This window comes from Rhinolophus sinicus, linkage group LG02, assembly GCF_036562045.2.
Source record: "Rhinolophus sinicus isolate RSC01 linkage group LG02, ASM3656204v1, whole genome shotgun sequence".
Taxonomy (NCBI): domain Eukaryota; kingdom Metazoa; phylum Chordata; class Mammalia; order Chiroptera; family Rhinolophidae; genus Rhinolophus; species Rhinolophus sinicus.
In genome coordinates, this window is record NC_133752.1 from 1,482,016 (window position 1) to 1,499,657 (window position 17,642).

At 60.4% G+C, this 17,642-nt stretch overlaps 1 protein-coding gene across 8 annotated transcripts in view; it reads left to right on the top strand.

Moving 5' to 3' along the window:
* The first annotated feature begins 7,546 nt into the window (after positions 1-7,546).
* The window catches only part of SH3BP2 (SH3 domain binding protein 2), a 33,860-nt gene continuing 23,764 nt past the window's right edge, over positions 7,547-17,642 (top strand). For 3 of the 8 annotated variants that reach the window (XM_074320367.1, XM_074320376.1, XM_074320382.1), the window contains exon 1: positions 7,547-7,693. In XM_074320367.1, coding sequence (XP_074176468.1) covers positions 7,548-7,693 — 146 coding nt within the window. In that variant the 5' untranslated portion in view covers position 7,547. Of the gene's footprint in view, positions 7,694-9,782; positions 9,882-17,642 lie in introns of those variants that run through there. The other 5 variants (XM_074320388.1, XM_074320392.1, XM_074320427.1 and 2 more) reach the window with 5 other exon arrangements.

A 17,642-nucleotide genomic window follows, 5' to 3' on the forward strand; every position in this document is an offset into this window, starting at 1 on the left:
CATGAAACAGGAACTTGGTGCTTTGAAACATTTACAGAATGTGAAAAGCACTTGGAAGTTAGAGAGACGACGACCACCATGAAGATGGAACACTCGATAGAAGAGTCGGAAGATAAGATTGAGGAAATCTTGCAGAAAGTAGGGCAAAAAGTTGAAAAAAAAAGAGAGAGGAAGGTATTAGAGACCCTATTGAGGAGGTCTAACATCTACGTAGTAGAAGTTTCAGAGAGAAAAGGAGGGAAGAAAAAAATGAAAGATATCATTGAAAACATTTCACAGAAATTAAGCCTGAGTTTCCAGATTGAAAGGACCCACTGACTGCTCAGATCCAAGAATGAAAAGAGATGCACACAGGGCAGTCGGTTGGCTCAGTGGTTAGAGCGCGGTGCTCACATCACCAACGTCACCAGTTTGAGTCCCATATGGGCCAGTGAGCTGCACCCTCCACAACTAGATTGAAAACAACGACTTGGTTTAGAGCTGTTGGGTCCTGGAAAAACACACTGTTCCCCAATATGCTCCAATAAAAAAAGTTAAAAATAAAATAGATGCATACAAAAGGCATATTGAAGGGGGATTTCAGGACCCTGGAGACAAAAGACCGTACAGTGTTCAGAGAGAAAGAAGAGGTAACACACCCATGACTGGGGTCTCAATGGCTTGTCTTCTCAACAGCAAAGCTGGAAGATCATTCTCAACATTCTGCAATTAAATGCTTTCTAAGCTGCAGTCTTATCCGCAGCCACACCTAAGCAAGAGGGAGAGTAGAAGAGAGATCCTTTCAGATGATCAGGCCTCAGAGGTGCGCGTCCCAGTACCCTTTCTCAGGGAGCCACTTCGGGGTGTAGTCCACCAAACAGAGGGAGCACACCAAGAAAGGGGAAGTGTGGAGTCCAGGAAGCAGGAGCTCCTGCTGCAGAGAGAGCCATGGAGGGAACTTGGGGTGCTGGGGAGTGCTGTGCCCCAGCTTAGAGAGCAGAGTCTGAGTTGACAGAGTACCTCACACACCGCATGTCTTGGGCAAAACTGGACATTGGGCAGCATTTAGAGATGAATTAGTAATGAGAAATAAGCAAAATAAAAGACATTAACTCCAAGGAAAAGCAGTTGAGCCAAAAAAGGAAAAAGTGACCGCGACCCATTACGTGGCTCAGGCATGAGGAGCATCTAGGTAGTGTCATGATGTCACCTGTGACTGTCTGCCTAAACAAAGTGATAGTGGAGGTCAGGAAGTAGCAATGTAAGTGTGTCATTTGAGGATGTGAAGTGAAACCCAAAGAATGAGCTAAAAGTTGCCATGGAAAATAAGGAGTGGGGCCGGCTGTTTTGTAAGAAACCTTGTGAAACCAGGTTAACTCTTCAGCATGCATGGCTCTGATTAACACGCACTCAGAGGAGTGACTGCGAAGTTTGACCTTGTTGGTAAATTGGGAGAATGTGAACTTGTGGCTCAGAACCAACCCATTTTTGTCCGGCCGCAGGAAGAGAGACTAGAAGTCCTCACACTGAGGAAACGTGAATGTGCAGCTGTCCCGGCGGTCAGCGTTTCAACTTCAAGAAGCAAAAAATTGTCCCATTGTTCCCATCTGTATTTATGTAATTACTAGTGAGGTAGAACAAGTTTCAACCTGGCTTATGGGTCACTTATAGTTCTTTTTTGTGAATTGCTATGTGTGCCCATTTTAACTAAAGGTAAAAACTTGAATAATCTGTAAAAATGCTTTCATATCTACCCCAATTTGGCGTCGCCTTTAGTTGTTGTGTCTATTGGCTCTTCCCTTTATGCCCAAAAGCTGGTCGTGTCCCCTCTGGCACTGTACCTTAAAAGTCTGCCTCACCATCTCCATAGTATATTATCACCCACGTTTTCTTTTAACATGTTTTAGGTTCTTTTTTTCACATTTAAGTCTTTGATCTGGCTGACTGAGGGTCTCTTTCTCCCCCTAATGGCTAACCAGGCATTCCAACGCTATTTAAGAATGAGTTGAGATAAGCAGACGACTTTTCCCTTAATTTGTTACACTATGACACAGGAAAACAAAAAGACACCCCTGTATTTCTGTGTGGTTCCGTGTGAGCTGCACACGCTGCAGAGCCCAGGTCCCCCGCCTGAGCCTCTCTTCTCGGAGTCCCGGTTTTCTCCTCCGAAAGTAAGGCTCACTGCCATCTCCTGGGGGCTGCAGGACACCTGGCACAGCAGGTGTTCAGGGAAGGCGCTGCAGCCCCACCTCCAGGGAGCCCTGTCCTCACTGGCTTCCTGGCTGTCCTCACACACTAACGCCAGCTTCCCTGGGAGATGCTCCTAGAGTTCTTGTCAGGCCATCGGCCCCTTTCCCCACCAGGAGGGCTGTGTCTCCTCCTACCCACCACTGGCCAGCTCTGGAGTGGGCATGGCTCAGAAGTTCACTGGGGACAGCCCGTGCCCATCTTCTCCCAGTCTCACCCACTGTCCGAGGTTGGGAGGGAGGGGGTGGGCAGGGGCAGAAGCAGGGCACCTTGGACCAGAGCCGTTCTGGGTGATTGTCATGGGCTCGCTCAGGCCGAGTACCGAGCCTGGGGCACAGGTGGCTCCAGCTCAGCCTGGTGGGGATGAGAGCAGAGGAGGCACCATGAGTTCAGCTCACCGGCCAGAGGGGGGCACATTGGGAAGGGGGTGTGCCCAGGGCAGCAGCGGGGGGCCTCAGAGCTGCCCACCATGGTGTGGGGGACCCACGGGAGTGGGAATTGAGGCCAAAGCCCACTCTTGAGAACGGATGAGTGGAACGGGAAAGGGAGTGATTCCCCGGGGGCCCTAGGCTGAGCAGGTGGCTGAGGCTCTGGAGAGACCCACACAGAACCCGTGAGAGGCCCCCAGGGGAGTTCTGGGAGCCTGGGGGGCAGCTCCTTCTTTCACTCCCTGCAAGGCAGCCAGGTCTCTCCAGAGGCATGGAGGGCAAGGCTGGGGGTGCTGAGACTCTTTTGGGGGTCCCCTCCTAGGCTCACCTCTGGTGCAGGGGGTCTCAAAGTTGCACGGGCCTCCTCACACCCACTCATCTCATGTACCTCATCCCAGTGTCCAGCTGGAAGGGCCAGATGCCCCCCGACCCTGTGCTGGGGTGGTAAGTGGGGGCCCCCCTTCAGGGTGACATGAGGCCTTCACATCCTGAAGACCACACTTCCCCTTCCCAGGCCCCATATGGGCTTCCCCTTGCAGACTCTGGTGCCTTCCTGGAGGTCACATGGACTCAGGAACGTTTGGGAGGGAGAAGGGCAGAGAAGGTAATGTGTGTACAAACACCAACCCCCTCCGTACCACCAGGACCGGAAGTGGGACCCAGAATAGAATGGGCCTCTTTCAAGTTCCAAATTCGGCTCCGGGGGCTGAGAGGAGAGTGTTTGGATATAAAAATAGAAACGCGAGTATGTGCGTGGGCCACGTCCTCCACCCACGGTAGGTGGTGTTTTAAAATAGATCTCCCCAGTGGGGCCTGCCGGATCCTGTTGTGCTATGCAGAAAATGTACCCACACAAACCTCTCAGAGGGTGAGGTAGCAGCTGACCCAGGTTTGGGGGCGCTGATGGTGGCTGGCAATCAGGGTGCAGCCCGTTTGGGGAGGGGCCCTGGCTGGCCCTTCAGTTGGCCTCACAGCCTCAGGCTTCTCCTGCCCTCCAGGGCTTTGCGTGGGCTGTGACCTGCCAGGAGAGCTCTCCCAGGTCATCATCAGGTCTCTGTCCCATGGTCCCCAGACACCCTGCTCTGACTGTCAACCGGTCTTAGGCTGGCGGAGAGGGAGCAGATGCGGAGCACACAGTCCAGCCAGGCCTGTACCTGCCACAAGGGGCAGTGGGGCAAGCCAGGTGTAGGCCATGCCCCCCAGGGGTTCACCTGGGCAGGCTGGCCAGAAGCCCACAGCCTGGGGCCACCCACTGAGGGCAGCCTCTGAGCAGGGCCCTGTTTGGGACAATGCTCGGGACCCAGAGAGAGTCATCCAGGGCATGGGGACGTCTAGCCGGTCCTGTGCAGTGTGATGGGGGGGCTGGAATGGAGGTCGACATGTGGGCAGGAGAGCCGGAGGCCCGGAGGACTCCTGGGGGGGCAGTGATACCAGGGGCTCTCCCAGCAGAGGGGCAGGAGTGTTGGGGGCAGAGGGGAACCAGCTGCTGGGCTCTGACGTGAAGTCTGGATGGACTCCCCATCTCTATCTCAGCACACAGGCGTGCAGTGAGCCCCCCCCCCACAGACCCTCCCTCTGGCCCTGTTCCCTCTCTGCTGCTCTCTCCTTGGTTTCAACAAAGGAAAAACACCCCACCTGCCACCCAGGGCGACAGGGCATGAGAGAGCACTGGAGGCTGGTCCTGGGAGCCAGGACGGGCTGGAGCCCAAGGCAGGCAGTTCCCGCTCAGCCTGTCCCTGTGCAGGAGCACACAGTGTGAGTGGGACGCTATCCTCAGAGCCACTGCTTGTGGGACGTCCCCCAGAGCCCAACCAGCCGCCCGGCTCCCCTTGGAGGGGGCTGGGGAGTGGGGTGGAGCTTGTTCCCCAATGTCCTCAGCTGAGCAGACAAGCTGACTGGAAACAGACCTGCCGGGTGACCTCTCTCCTCACAGCCTGCCTGGGGAGGAGGCGCTCAGTATGACCACAGGGCTGTTCCTGGGGTTGGGAGGGGTGAGAAGGTTGATGCTTCCGGGGTCAGCATCAACCACAGGGACCCAGCTCTGCAAGCAGCTCTGTCTGAACCTGCCCTATCCTTGGGGCTGCCCTTGAGGCCTTGTCTTTTCATTCATTAACTATTTAGTGAGCATGTACTCTGTGACAAGCAGGCCCTGAGGCCCTGGGGAAGCAGCAGTGATGCAGGCAAGCATTGTCCTGACCCTGCAAGATGACACTCCAGGGCGGTTCCAACCGTAACAAATAAAAAGATATAGGAGTTCAGAGGAGGACAGAGGAGGGAGGGAACGTGAGGACTGTGGACAGCTTTGAAAAGAGAAGTGAGGAGAGAACTGTCTAATAAAATGATACTGAACCAGAGGCCGAGGGAGTTAGGGAGATGAGCCTCACAGCGATCTGGGAGAGGAGTGATCTAGGAGGAGGGAGCTGCACGTGCAAAGGCCCTGAGGTGGGAACGTGCCTGACATGGTTGGAGGAGCAGCAGAGAGGCCAGGTGGCGAGAGTGGGGACTGTGGAGAGAGGAGTTCAGAGAGGGAACAGCGAGATCGTACAGGTGTGTGCCCACGGTGAGGACACCAGCATTTACTCTGGGAGGTTCCAGAGCATAGAAGTGACGTGAGACGACTGACAGAGCAGATCCCTCCGACATGCCATGGACAGAGCCAGGCAAGGACAGGAGCTGGGGAGCAGATGAAAGGATGGGGTGGGGAGCGGCAGAGAATGGTCAGAGAGAAGCACTAGGGCTTCCAGACAGACAGGACTCAGAGTGAGACAGAAGGGGCATCAAGAATGAACCCAAGGTTGCCAGCATGAGACTGGGATGGCTGGGGAAATGAGGTGCTGGCTTTTGGACAGACGTGTTAAATCTGTGAAGTTTAGCACCACCCAGGGAGAGATGGCAAGTGGGCTATGGATCGTGACCCTGGTGGTCAGTGCAGAGGTGTCGCTTATAGCCCGAGGCTTTGGGGGAGGCCATGACCCCTGGGCCGGTGGCAGATCTTGCCCCCACCCCATCCTGGTTTTAAAAGGTCCCCCATCCTCAGACTGCAGATGCTTCTGGATGTTCTGGACCCTGGTGCAGCTCATCAAATCAGCAGCCATGGCTATCCTAGCGATGGGCGTGGCAGGGGCACCTGCCCTGTCCTTTGGCCATCACCCCGAGAGTGTGGCTCAGGCATCACCTGTGTGCTTTAATGTAGACATGCTCTGTAGAGGCCCTCCACCCTTCTCCCCTGCCCAGCCAGGGGTCCTTGCCTCACCTCTGCTCACCTGCAGCGCTGGGCCTACCTACACACCCTCCCTCTCACACATGCCTGTCCTGCCAGCTCCTAAGGGAACCCCTGGGTGCCCTGCTCTTCTGGCCTCTGCCTCCTGCAGTTCCTGGCTCTGCAGGCTGCTCCGAGCTTCCCGGAGTCCCAAGCAGGGTCCCCCTCCCCCTACACCCTTTGGGCTGGACTGGCAAGGCAGGACAGGAGGAATGTGAGTTGTGGGGTTCTCTGTTCCCCGTTTGGCTGAGACGCCCTGCACACAGAGGCACTCTTGCTTTCTGGGTGTCAATCCTCTGGGGCAAACTGTCTGCAGTGACCCTGGTAACAAGGTCTCTGGGTCCTGGTCTGTCATCTGTCACCTCAGAGCTTGCAGCCCCTGCCCATTCTGCCCTGAGGTCATGCTTTGGAGGGAGGCACCGAAGTCTGACTTTGCTTCACTAGGTTCCTGGTTTCTGTCCCTCTCCTCAGCCATATGCTCCAGGAAGAGGTCACTCACTGTGGCACCATGGTGTCTGTTTGTGCATCCATCTGCTCCCTCCCAGGAGCCACGAGGGCAAGATTTCCCTGCGTCAGCACAGGGCAGGCACTTGGTCTGCTGCACCGGACATCAGGAAAGAAGTGTGTCCAGCCCCAAGGCAGTGAGCAGTCCGTCAGGAGCTCCGGCCCTGCCGAGCCAGCACTAAGCCCTGTTCCAGGAGTGGGGTGGCCACATGGGTGCTCACGGTAGCTGAGCCTAGCCACTTCCACAACGGCCTTGTGAGCTGGAGGGGCAGGATTTCAGGATATCTGGAGCCCACATCCAGCCCTGACAGCGTGGAGTGGGTGCGTGGAGTCACAGACTGGGGCCAGGGTGAGGGGTGGCCCTGGGCCAGGCAGGGCACATGTCTGCCCACCCCCGCAGATGAAGTGCTGGGATGCTGGCACTCTGCTCCCCCTTCCTCCCCCAAAAGTTCTCCTGCCAGCTCTCCAGCCAATGGGCCCTCTCGTTTGACAGATGGGGAAACTGAGGCTGTGTTGGCTGAAGACTCCCCTGTAGCCTCAGCCACCTCCAGCCACCTCCAGCGCCTCTCCCCTGGCCTTTCCGCTTCCTCTCCAGCGGCCCTGATCTCTTCCTGGGGGGCTCAGAGCCTGGCCACTTGGTTTTCGGGCCTCTCTCACTCACCCCATCCCTGGTTAACTTCTCCAACCCCAAGTGTGTCTCACCAGTGAGGATGTGTGCTGCTGCAGCCACGTGTCCCCTTTCTGGGGCCTGGGACCCATTGCTGGGCAGCTCTGGGACAGGATCACAGGGCTGAGGGGCAGCGCCTCCTCCAGTGGGGCCACCGGGTGTCACAGGGCAGGACACGCACAAGGAACAGACACACTTCGTGTTCGTTCGCTTACATGTATTTCCTGAGCACCTACTGTGTGCAGTGCTCGGACAGCGCGTCCATACCCACAGCCAACACCGGTCTTGTCCCTGGGAATCAGGGTGGGCAAAGGTGGAGCCCCCTCCCCCTTTAGTGCCTGCGCCCAACCTCAGACCCCATGACTCCGAGTCCACCCAGGGGCCTCAAGCGCCAGGGAGATACTGTCGCGGGCCTGGGGCGGGGCGGGGGCGGGGCCCCGGAGCCTGGGAGGCGGCGCGGGGCATGCGGGGCGGGGCCGGGCATGCGGGGCGGGGCCGCGCGGGACCGAGCTCCGGGCCGCAGGCTGGGCGGGCGGGAGCGCCTGGCGGCCCAGCCGGGAGCCGCCGCCAGGACGCAGAGTCCGCAGGCCGGGAGCAGAACCTCGGCGGGTAAGGCTCAGAGGCGGGACCCGGACGGGCGGGGCGCGATAGCGGCCCCTGGCCGCCTCCTGTCCCTGGGGCCGGGGTCCTCGCGGAAGGGCGGGCGGGGCGGGGGCTTGGCGGCGCCACTGCCCGGGAAAGCGCGCGGGTTCGGGGGTGCGCTGGGTGCGCCCTGGAAGCCTAGCTACGGGGGTCGGTGGCGTCCCGAGTCCTGAGTCCCTCGAGTGCTTCTGACCACTGCTCCCCCAGGCCCCTGGGGCTCCCGGGCAGCCGCAGGACCCCACTGCACTACCCGCCCGACGGGGCCTCCGAAGGCTCAGGTGGGGAATGTGTTCCCATCTCCTCTCGGTAATCCACACTTGCCTTCCCTCAGCTGGTTCAACGAAGGTGCGAGGAAAAGCGCCTAAACAAGCTGAAGTGTGGGTGACTAATAGCCCCGTGGCTCTAGGGGGGTCTGAGACTTATTCTGCGGAACAGTGAAGTGTCAGAGAGGATGGCAGAGTGGGTGGGACAGTTGGGGGTTGGGGACTGCCTTCCACGTGTGGGTTGGGCTCCTCCCGGCAGCCAGCTCTTCTTTTCTGCTGCTCTGGGCCTTGGCTTCCCCTGGTAAAGTGGCGCTGACGATTGGCTCCCTGGCTGTTTGTGTGAGAGAGAAAGGGGGGTGGGGGGGTCTGAGCACTGCCGCACAGTGCCAGCCCGGAGCCCACGCACTCTGCATGCTGTGTGACCCTGAGCGCCTCACATCCTGGCTCTGTGCCTTGTTTGCTCATCTGTCACTGCCGGTGATGTCTGTGCCTGCCCGTTGGATGGCCATTCTGACTGAGTCAGGTGCCTCTCAGCACTGGCCCTGGCCGCTGGGTGCCGTGTGGCTGGGGTAGCCGTGTGGGCCAGACTTGTGTGACCTGCTGAGGAGGCATGTAACCGGGCTCAGGGGGCTCAGGAGATGTGACTTGCCCGGATGATGATAATGATGATGACGTGTGTAGAATTTTTTCGTGACAGCCTCAGGGGCCATGGCAAGTCCTGGAGTGGGAGCAGGATTCCAGGTTCAAGTAGAGCCCGGCACTGACCCTGGGTCAGCCCCTGCCCTCTCTGGCCCGAGCTCTGCAGGACCAGAGGAGGGGACTGAGCTCCACCTCCTGTGTCTTCCTCCACTTTGTCTTTACCCAGGACATCCATGCAGGGGACTCTCTGGGGTCAGGGGGCCAGGAAGGGGGCTCTGAGCGGTAAGGACTCTGTCAAACTTGCCTCCCCCCAGTACTTGGCTCTGTGCCCTGTGTTGGGACATACCCTGGGCAGAGGGGGAAGGCTAGTCCCTGTCAGCCATATGGAGAGAAGGGTGCTGACAGAGGGCCTGGCCTTTTTGGGGGAGACCCTCAGGCCTACAGAGCCAGGGAGGGGCCACCAAGGAGGTTGGCCGGAGAGACAGGAGGAGGCTGGGCAGCCTCCAGATCCTCCTTGGTCCTTCCTGTTCACATGGACGGAGGACAGTGGGGTGCTGATCAGCCCCTCCCCCTCCCCCACACACGTGTGCCTACAGATGGGAACTTGAGGGGCATGGAGAGGCAAAGTGGCCCAGCCATGGTCACAGAGGTCCTGGGTTTGGATCTACCAGCTGTGTGAGCTTGGCCAGGAGGCTTCACACGGCTGGGCCCTGCCTTCCTTGTCCGTACAATGCAGGTACTGGACCGCTTTCTACCTCAGGGGTGGCTGTGTGGCCGGGGGGCTGGCAGTGGCACACGGTTGGTGTTCAGTGACCGTGAGTCACTGGGGCTGCTTTCCCTAGCCCTCAGGGCTGAACAGCAGGGACCACAGGGCCACCTCTGCTTGGGGGTAGGGTGGGGGTGGGACCAGGCCTGGAGAAGTCTGGGGCAAAGGGCAGGTTCCCAGGTCCCCGCCCACTTGGGGCTCGTGGCAAAGGCCAGGTTTGGGGAGCCACCTGGGTCCTCTTGGCTCCCGTCCTTGAAGCTCTGTCGTGGGACACCAAGGGTCAGTGACTGACAGGCCATCCCCTCCCCTCTGTGGCTGGTTAGTAGGTGGCCTCAGTAAGACCCGGCACACGCACATGCGGTCCATTACTAACCTTGGTCGTGGTGGCCAGCGCCGGGCAGCCTGGCTGAGGGAGACGGCTGCAGGCGGCTGGTGAGCGCAGGGCTTGCAAGCAGGACTCCCTGAGCCGTGGCTGACAGCCATGAAGGTGGGGACAGGCTGAACCAAAGGCTGGCAGTGGGGAGGGGGGCAGGCCAGTTTGACCAGAGTGGCCTGGTGTGCACCGGATGTGCTGAGGGTGTGGATGGGGACATGGGTGAAAGTGCAGAGGGGCCTGGGAGGCAAGGAGGGGGCTCTCAGGACGCCGAAATCCTACCCAGGGTAGGTGTCCCTATCCAGAAGACCTCTGGATCTCCCCAGTGGCCCTGACCAGGCATCCGAGAGCCAGAGACAGCCCCACGTGTGGGTTACCTAAGTCCAGAGATGGTGGTGGGAAGATTCGAGGCTTTTTGTAGCCTGGGGTGGGCAGGCCTCACTGCGCATGGCTGGGGCTGTGCACAGGAGGGCAGCGACAGGGCTGAGAGAAACGGAGCTGCCTCTCAGCCACGGCCAGGAAAGCTGAGCCGCCTTGTGAATTACACTGCCTGATCCTCAGGTGATGGAAACCCCTGCCTCTGGGCCACACTGGTGGATTTGGGCTGGGGGCCAGGCTCCGGAGCTGTACGAGGGAGGGGCAAGCCCAGGCTGGGCTCTCATGGGTGAGGGGGCCGCATGGTGCTTGAGGTGGCATGGGCTCCCAGGAGGGCATGAAGGTCCCCCCACCTCCTTCCTTCTCCCCAGGCGCCAGAACTTGTGAGGTTCCAGCTCTGAGGCCCCCTGAATGGTCAGCCCCTGCTTGTCCCTGTCCCAGGTCACAGAGCACGCTGGAACCTGCTGGCAGGACTGGTGTTTCATTCACCCCTGGCCCCAAGATCCAGAGGTGACTGACCCTCAGACCACATGGGCCTCCCAGAAGGGTGTGGTTTGGCCTGGGGAGGTCAGCGGGCCCGAGGCGTTGGCAGGGCACCCTCTGTGCATCCACAGCCCACCCCTGAGGCCACACTCTGTTCTGAGACGTGCCCTCTGCGTCCTTGTGAATCAGCTGTTTATTGTGAGGCTGCGGCTCACTGCCAAGGAAACCCATTCCAGGCCACTGGGTGGGGTGTAGGCTCATGCCTGCTCAAGCCTGTAGAAGGGGGTGAAGTCCCTGCCCCAGGGTCTGCCAGGTTGATTGGAGACAACCCTGAGGTGGCGGCGTGTATACTGGGGCTGGGGGCGGGGGGCTCCGCTACAGAGGGGGCGGGGGTGCTGAGCCAGCCCCGGCTGGCTTCCCCAGGGCCTCCTGAGTCAGCGCCGAGCTTCTCCAGGAAGCAGAGGAGGGCACATCCACGGCATGGAGCCATCTGTGTGCCCTTCATGTCTGAGCAACTGGGCTTCAGCTCCCTCTTTGAGAAATGGAGTAAAGACGGTTCTAGCTCATGGTAGCTGAGCCCTCACAGTGGGCATCTAGAGCCCTGTGAGGACCCCATCCAGGCAGCTCGCCCAACCCAGGCCGGGCCTCCACACCCTGGACCCTGCAGCTCCATTTTGAGGATTTCCTCCAGTCTTGCCCGAGGAGGTGTTGTAATCCAGCACCTCTGTTCTGTGGCATCAGAGGGGCCTCATACCCTGAGCTGTCCCGCAGCCCTGCCCACTGCCCTGAGGCTGGGGTAGCAACCAGCCAAGCTCCCAGCGCAGCAGGGTGAGCCTGGCCTGGACTGCCAGGTGGGCCTTGGCTCGGCCCCACAGCCTTGGGAGCCTGGGGCGGCACCCAAAGTCTACCTGGAGCCCTGGCTGGGGTCCTAGGCCTTTGCCCCCACTCCAGCCCCTGACTCTGTGGTAGACGCCCTTCAGAAAGCTGCCCCCTCTGCTCCTCTCATGCATGCTGGCTGCCTTGAGTGCCAGGCCCTGGGCCAGGCATGGACCCCAGCAGTGGACAGGCCTGTAGGTCGGAGGGCAAGACCTGCTACCAGATGCGGGCAAGACCTGCTACCAGATGCTCACAGGTAGCAGCTCAGCCTGTCCGCCCCACTCTGCTAGGCCCTCGCTCAGTAGTTTAAGAAAAGGCATAAGCGTCTGTGTTCAGGGGACCCTCCCTGGCCACCCCCAAGCTGGGTGCCTCCTCTAAGCTCCCAGCCTGGTTCCTGGGCACCATGTTTAGCTGGCTGCCTTCCCTGCCTGACTGGGAACTCACGAAGGACGGCCACATCTGGGTGCATGTGCCCAGCTGTGCCTATGTGGCCTGGCCCAGGGGAAGGGTGAGGGCAAGTGTGGGCTTTCTCGGTGGGAAGTCCCCCCAGAGCATTGAGAACCTTCTGCAGGCCTGGAGCGCGGGCAGGCAGGCACAGCAGGCAGGCGAGGCTCGGCAGGCTGGGGCAGCGCCCGGCTGGGGGCAGGCGCTCTTTGAAGTTGGCTTGTGGTTCCCAGCCTCGCCTGTGTTTAACTCTGCTCAGCATCAGAGACAAATGTGCCCTGTCATCCTGGAAGTCCCCTGCCGCAGGATTGGCAGAGTTTTGGGTCAGATAATAATGGGTTGTTGTGCTGCGGCCTTGCTCCAAACTCTCCGGGTTTCCATCACAGCTCCCCCCAGCCCCGCCGCTGCCCCCTCTGGGGCTCCCGCTCTTAGCCCTCCACAATCACCACTGCTGCCCCGGATCTCTGTGGCCCCAGGAGCTGTACAGACGGGAGACTGAGGCCCGGCCAGGTGTCCATGAGGTCACAGTGCTGGGGGCCTGGCCCTGGCAGGAAGGTCAGTGGTCAGCTGGGTGGGTTTGACCATGGTAGGCAGAGGATAGAGTGGCTTTGTCCCCTGAGCCTCAGCACAGGACGGGAGGTGACTGCCTGCTGTCATCATCATGCAGCCTGAAACCTCTAGGAATGCATGGTGGCCGCCGGGTGCTATTTGTGATTCCTGACAGAGACCCTGGCTGTGGGCTGGAGGCAGCAGAGGGCCTCAGAGCCCCCAGTTAGCGTCAGGCCATCAAGGCCTCCCTGCTCACCCACCCAGGTCTTGTCAGAGCCCATGGCGCTTGGGGTGGAACCCCAGCCTCCCGCCACCCTGCGCCCCCGCCCCCATCTCAGGCCCTTGTCTGTGCTGTGCCTCTACTGGCCACCCTTCCCCCACAAAGTCCTCCCTCTCTCTGTCTAGTCTTCTCTCAGATCCCACCCAGGGGGAGGGTACACTCCTCTCAGGGACCTCCTGGCAAGTGCCAGGCTGTGAGGCCCAGTGCCAGGTCCTTGCCACATAGCTGAGAGCTCAGTGTGGGCTGTGAGGGCAGGAGACTCTGCGATAACGTCCCTGCGGGATCTCACCAGGACCCGGCCCAGTTTGGTTGCAGACTCTGGGCTGGGCTGCCCTGAGGAGGCTCATGCCTGGTCCTTTTTTTCAGGGGAGCTGTCCCTGGCCTGGGGGAAGGGCCCAGAGAGAGCCCCGGGTTTTGGCCCAGCCGGGACTCAGGTTCAGTGGACCTGGTGTCCACTTGCTATAACATGGAGCGAGGGGTGGAGCCCATTTCTGAGTCCCCCAACCCATCCTGGCTGGGGTCCTGGGCGCCTGGCCTCGTAAGGTTTGCCACTTGGGGCAGGGGCTCTCTGAGATCAGTCTTCCCATTTTCTTGAGAACGTGACCAGGAGTTGAAGTGCTGTGGTTGGTGGTGGCTGTGCCCTCTCTGGGGCCAGGAAGTCGCTGGGGAAGGAAGAGGGTTGAGAAAGAGGACCCCCACCTCCCCGGGAGGATCTGGGAGGACCTGCCCAAGCCAAGGTTCCTGCCAGCTGGGCACTGAGGGGGCAGCTAGCTCAGGACTGGGATCTTTGGAAGCAGGGGGACACGGCCCCACTCTGGGCTCAGGCCAGTGGCCTCCATGTGAATTCACCCCCCTCACAGACCGGCACCCCTTCCAGTGGGCAGCACCCAAGAACAGTGCAGGAGATGCTGTGTGGGAGAGCCAAAGGGGGGCCTCCCGGGGTGGGAGCAGGAAGTGGGCGAGGGGCCAGGCCGAGGTGTGTGGTGCAGAGGCTCTGAGGGAGAGGCAGGGAGGAGGCCGAGGGGCTGGAGGTTGGGCGCAGGGCATGGGAAGGTTTCGAGCAGGGGCTGGTTTATGTTTTCAAAGCTCCGTCTGGGGTCTCGAGACCCTTACCCCCTGAAGCAGTGGCTGAGGAGGCTCTGGCAAGACCGGGGTATGTGGTGGGGGCAAGGGGTCAGCGGACCAGGGTGGAGTCAGTGACTCCACTGAGGGGCCACTGGGGCTAGGGGTGCAGAGCTGGCGAGCCTGGGGCACAGCCTGGTAGGACCGACTCTGCCCCCACCCCCAGTCTTTGCTGGCCAACAGTGTTGTGATCCTATGGCTGTCTCCCTGGGGAGGGGGTGGTGTCCCTATAGGGCCCACTGAGCCGTGCCTCCTCCCCCACCCAGTGCAGGCTGCCCCCGCCCCGTGGTGGGGCCCCAGCCAGGCAGAAGCATTGGGTGCTGGCGCTCAGGGCTTGGTTCCCGGCCCTGCTGACTACCAGAAGCCACCTCGCCTCTGGGAGCGTCAGGCCAACCCCTGGGTGAGAGCATTTGCCCTGTGCATGATGGCCCCTCCGGGCCAGTGGTTGGGCCAGGAGGGCACTTTGCTGGGGGATCCAGTGCTCTAAGGTCCCTGGGCCAGGGGTGGGGTGTGGGGCTGCTGGGCACACCGGAGAGCCAGGCCGTGGGGCTGACACAGGTCTGAGGCTGTTGGTGGCCCAGGAACCTGACTGGAGCCGCCCACCCTTTGAGGAAGGGCCGGGCCTGGAGTCCCCAGAGAGCAGTGGGGATGAGCCTCCACCAAAGGCCCTCTTCTCCAGCCCTGCACTGGGCTCTGTGACCCCCCCCCCAGACCGCCTGGGGACCCCTGAGGACACCAGTACCCAGCCTCACTATGGGGCATCAGTGGGTGTCTTGGGGGCAGAAGTTTACCGGCGGGGACAGCATGAGGCGGCCAGGGAAGGGCAGCGAAGTGTCCACTGTGGTTGAGCACCAGGCAGGAGACGGCCTTGGGCTTCAGACTGAGAACGATTGCTTGCCTTTGAGAGTCACCTCTGCTGTGCTGGGACGGGCTGCGGGGATCGCACTGCACCACGGGCCTTGGAAAGGGGACAGTGTTCAGGACGGCAGGACGGCTGGATGGAGACCCTGTCCTGTCTCCTCGCCCCGATGGCACTGGCAGGGGCAAGGGAGGCAGGTCTGGGTCTCTTTCCCGCCAACCCCGGGCCCACTGCCAGACCCTCTCCTCACTGGGCCTGCGAACAATGGGGCAGTGTGAGGGTGCTTGGGAACAGTCAGGTCAGCCAGGCCCCCGTGGGCCACGCAAGGGGCCAGGACAGGCGCCAGCGGCCATGAGTCATCCAGTGCAGCGCCCAAGCCCGGGGTTCCCAGGCCGAAGAGGAACACGCTGCTCTCAGTTCCCCAACCCGGGTTGGCCTGCTCCTCCGTCCTTTCTTTTGCCCCTCTGTCCTACTCTTCCTGCCTCCTGTCCCTCTCTCCCTCCCTCGGGGCCTGTCTGTCCCCCTGCCTCTGTGAGCCAGAGACCCAGGCCCCTGCCCACCACAGCCCCGTGGTGCTGCTCTGCAGGCCTGCGGGTGACCCCAGGAGGCAGCCAGTGAGACGACAAGACCGGCCCAGACGTGTGATCTCCTGAGGCTAACCTAAACTTGACGGAATAAAGCGGCCCAAAGTGAAAGACAATGCGATTAAAAAACAAACAAACAAACTAAAAAAACAACTCAGTAAAAATTAATCGACAGCATCAAAGAAGGAAAATGTTCAAAAACAGCCTAACAATGTTAAGGGTAAAAGTAAATGGATTAAAACTGAAGCAAGACCTCACCCTAAAATGCTGAAGTGAGTGGAAGGAGGAAAAGGACCCCGACAGCTGTCACGGGTTCCGGCCTGTGGCCGGGTGGCAGGGGGCCAGGACCCACAGGACACATGGGGAAGCTGGTTCCTGGGTGGTCAGAGCCCTGGCCAGGGGAGCCCAGATTGGGGCCACACCTCATGACCCTGGGTCCTGGTGCCCTTTGCCTTGACCCAGGAGCCGTGACCAGGTGAAATGCCGTGGAGTACCCAGGAGCTGTGTGGGTTGAGGGAGGCCGCCGTGGCATGAAAGATACAAAAGAATGAGTAACGGAACAGATGCAGGGGCAGCCAAGGCCACTGACTATAGGGGTCAAGGCCGGTGTCCCTGGTGGCTTGCCCTGGAATGCCCTGGCAGGTGACGGCCAGTGTGGAGGGCTGGTACAGCTGCCCTGGCCTGGCACCACAGACACAGGTTTCCATGCAGTGCCTGTCATGGCTGACCTCTGGCCTATACCTTGGCTCCTGCGAAGATCAGTGGGGCTGGATCTCTCTGGCCACCTCCTCTACCCCCATCCCACCCCAGCACAAGCTTCATGGCCTCAGTATCCCCACTGTGTTCCCTTGTCACTTTGTTCTGATGCTGGGGTCTGGGCTGAGCTGGTGCCCTCTACCCTCAGAGGCTCTGGGACCCAACGCTGGGCCAAGTGCCAGTGGCAGAGTCGCCGTGAGTTGCCTCCGTTGGTCTTCAGTGTTCCCATGGGGAGGTGTGTGAGAAAGCGAGACTCAGGGAGTGAAGTGACATATACCAGGTGCCCAGTGCCAAGAAGAGAGGCTGGAACTGGAGCCCAGGCCTGAGTGGTGCCCGGGCCTGGGTACTCGGCCTGGGTGACCAGCCTGGGCAGGTCTGAGACACCATCCACGCTCAGTGGGGTTTGTGGCCCTGACAAGTGAGTCTGGAATGGGCCCGCCTGTCCCTCCTGTGTCTCACCCCGACCCCAGGCCCTTTGCACAAGCTGTTCCTTAGCCAAGACACTTTCTGTGTGCTGTCCTTGCTTGGCTACTTCATGTGAAAGATTCCTCCCAGAATGGTGGCTGATGTGTCACCATATCTGGGCCGAATGGTTGTCACAAGGATATGAGTCAGAGGTGGCTGCCTCCCCAGCAGATTGGGAGCCTCTGGCAGAGTGTAGGGCTAGCTTGGATTCTGGGGTGAAGGTGTGGTGTTTGCTGGCAGGTTGCAGTGCCCTGACTGCCCCAGTACCAGGAGAATCTGGGGGTCGGGGTAATGCTGTGTGCCACACAGACAGGCACCCATGGCTCCAGCCCAGCTCAGCCCAGCGGTAACGACGCGCCATTCTCTGGCCTCAGTTTGGTCAGCTGCCTAGTGGGGTTCGGCCATGGCTCTGTGGGGACCCCCGTCTGTCAGGGGCACTACACCGTTCTCTGAATATCTGCACTGTCTGCTTCTTCAATTCATTTGCGTCTCTGTCTGCGCGGTCAGCGCCGAGTCTTGTGCCTCAGCAGCTCTCATAGTGCTGCGCCCAGCAGCTCCCGGGACAGCCTGAGTTACTGATGGGGACACAGGCCCAGGTCCTGCTTCTTGGCCAGAGCTTGTTCTGGGGTGAGCACCAGACCCTCTGCCCCTGAGAGAACCAGCAGCAGTGAGCAGGGCCCAGGGTGGGGGCTTATGGCCGGCAGTCTCCTGACCACTCTCCTTGGGCTCTGGAGATAAGGTGAAATCAGGAGGACAGGCCAGGAGGACAGGTTGGCACGCGCCTGTGTCCCCACCTGGTGTGCCCCACCCTGTGTGCCCTGACCCCTCCGCAGAGCCAGGAGCCCTCCTCCAGCTGCCCTCTGAGCTGGTGGGTTTTCTGCCCAGGTGGGAGCCAGAGTAGGCCCTGGGGCTTCTCCTGCCTCTCAGAGCCAGGCAGGAAATGGGTGAGGTGGCCCTGGGCTCTGGGTCACACAGGCAATGCTGGCTGGGTGGCCATGGCTGCAGTCCACTCAGCCTCAACTTCCTCATTGAGAGAGCAGAGGTTCACCCAGGCAGCTGGGGACTGAGTGGGCCACGGAGTT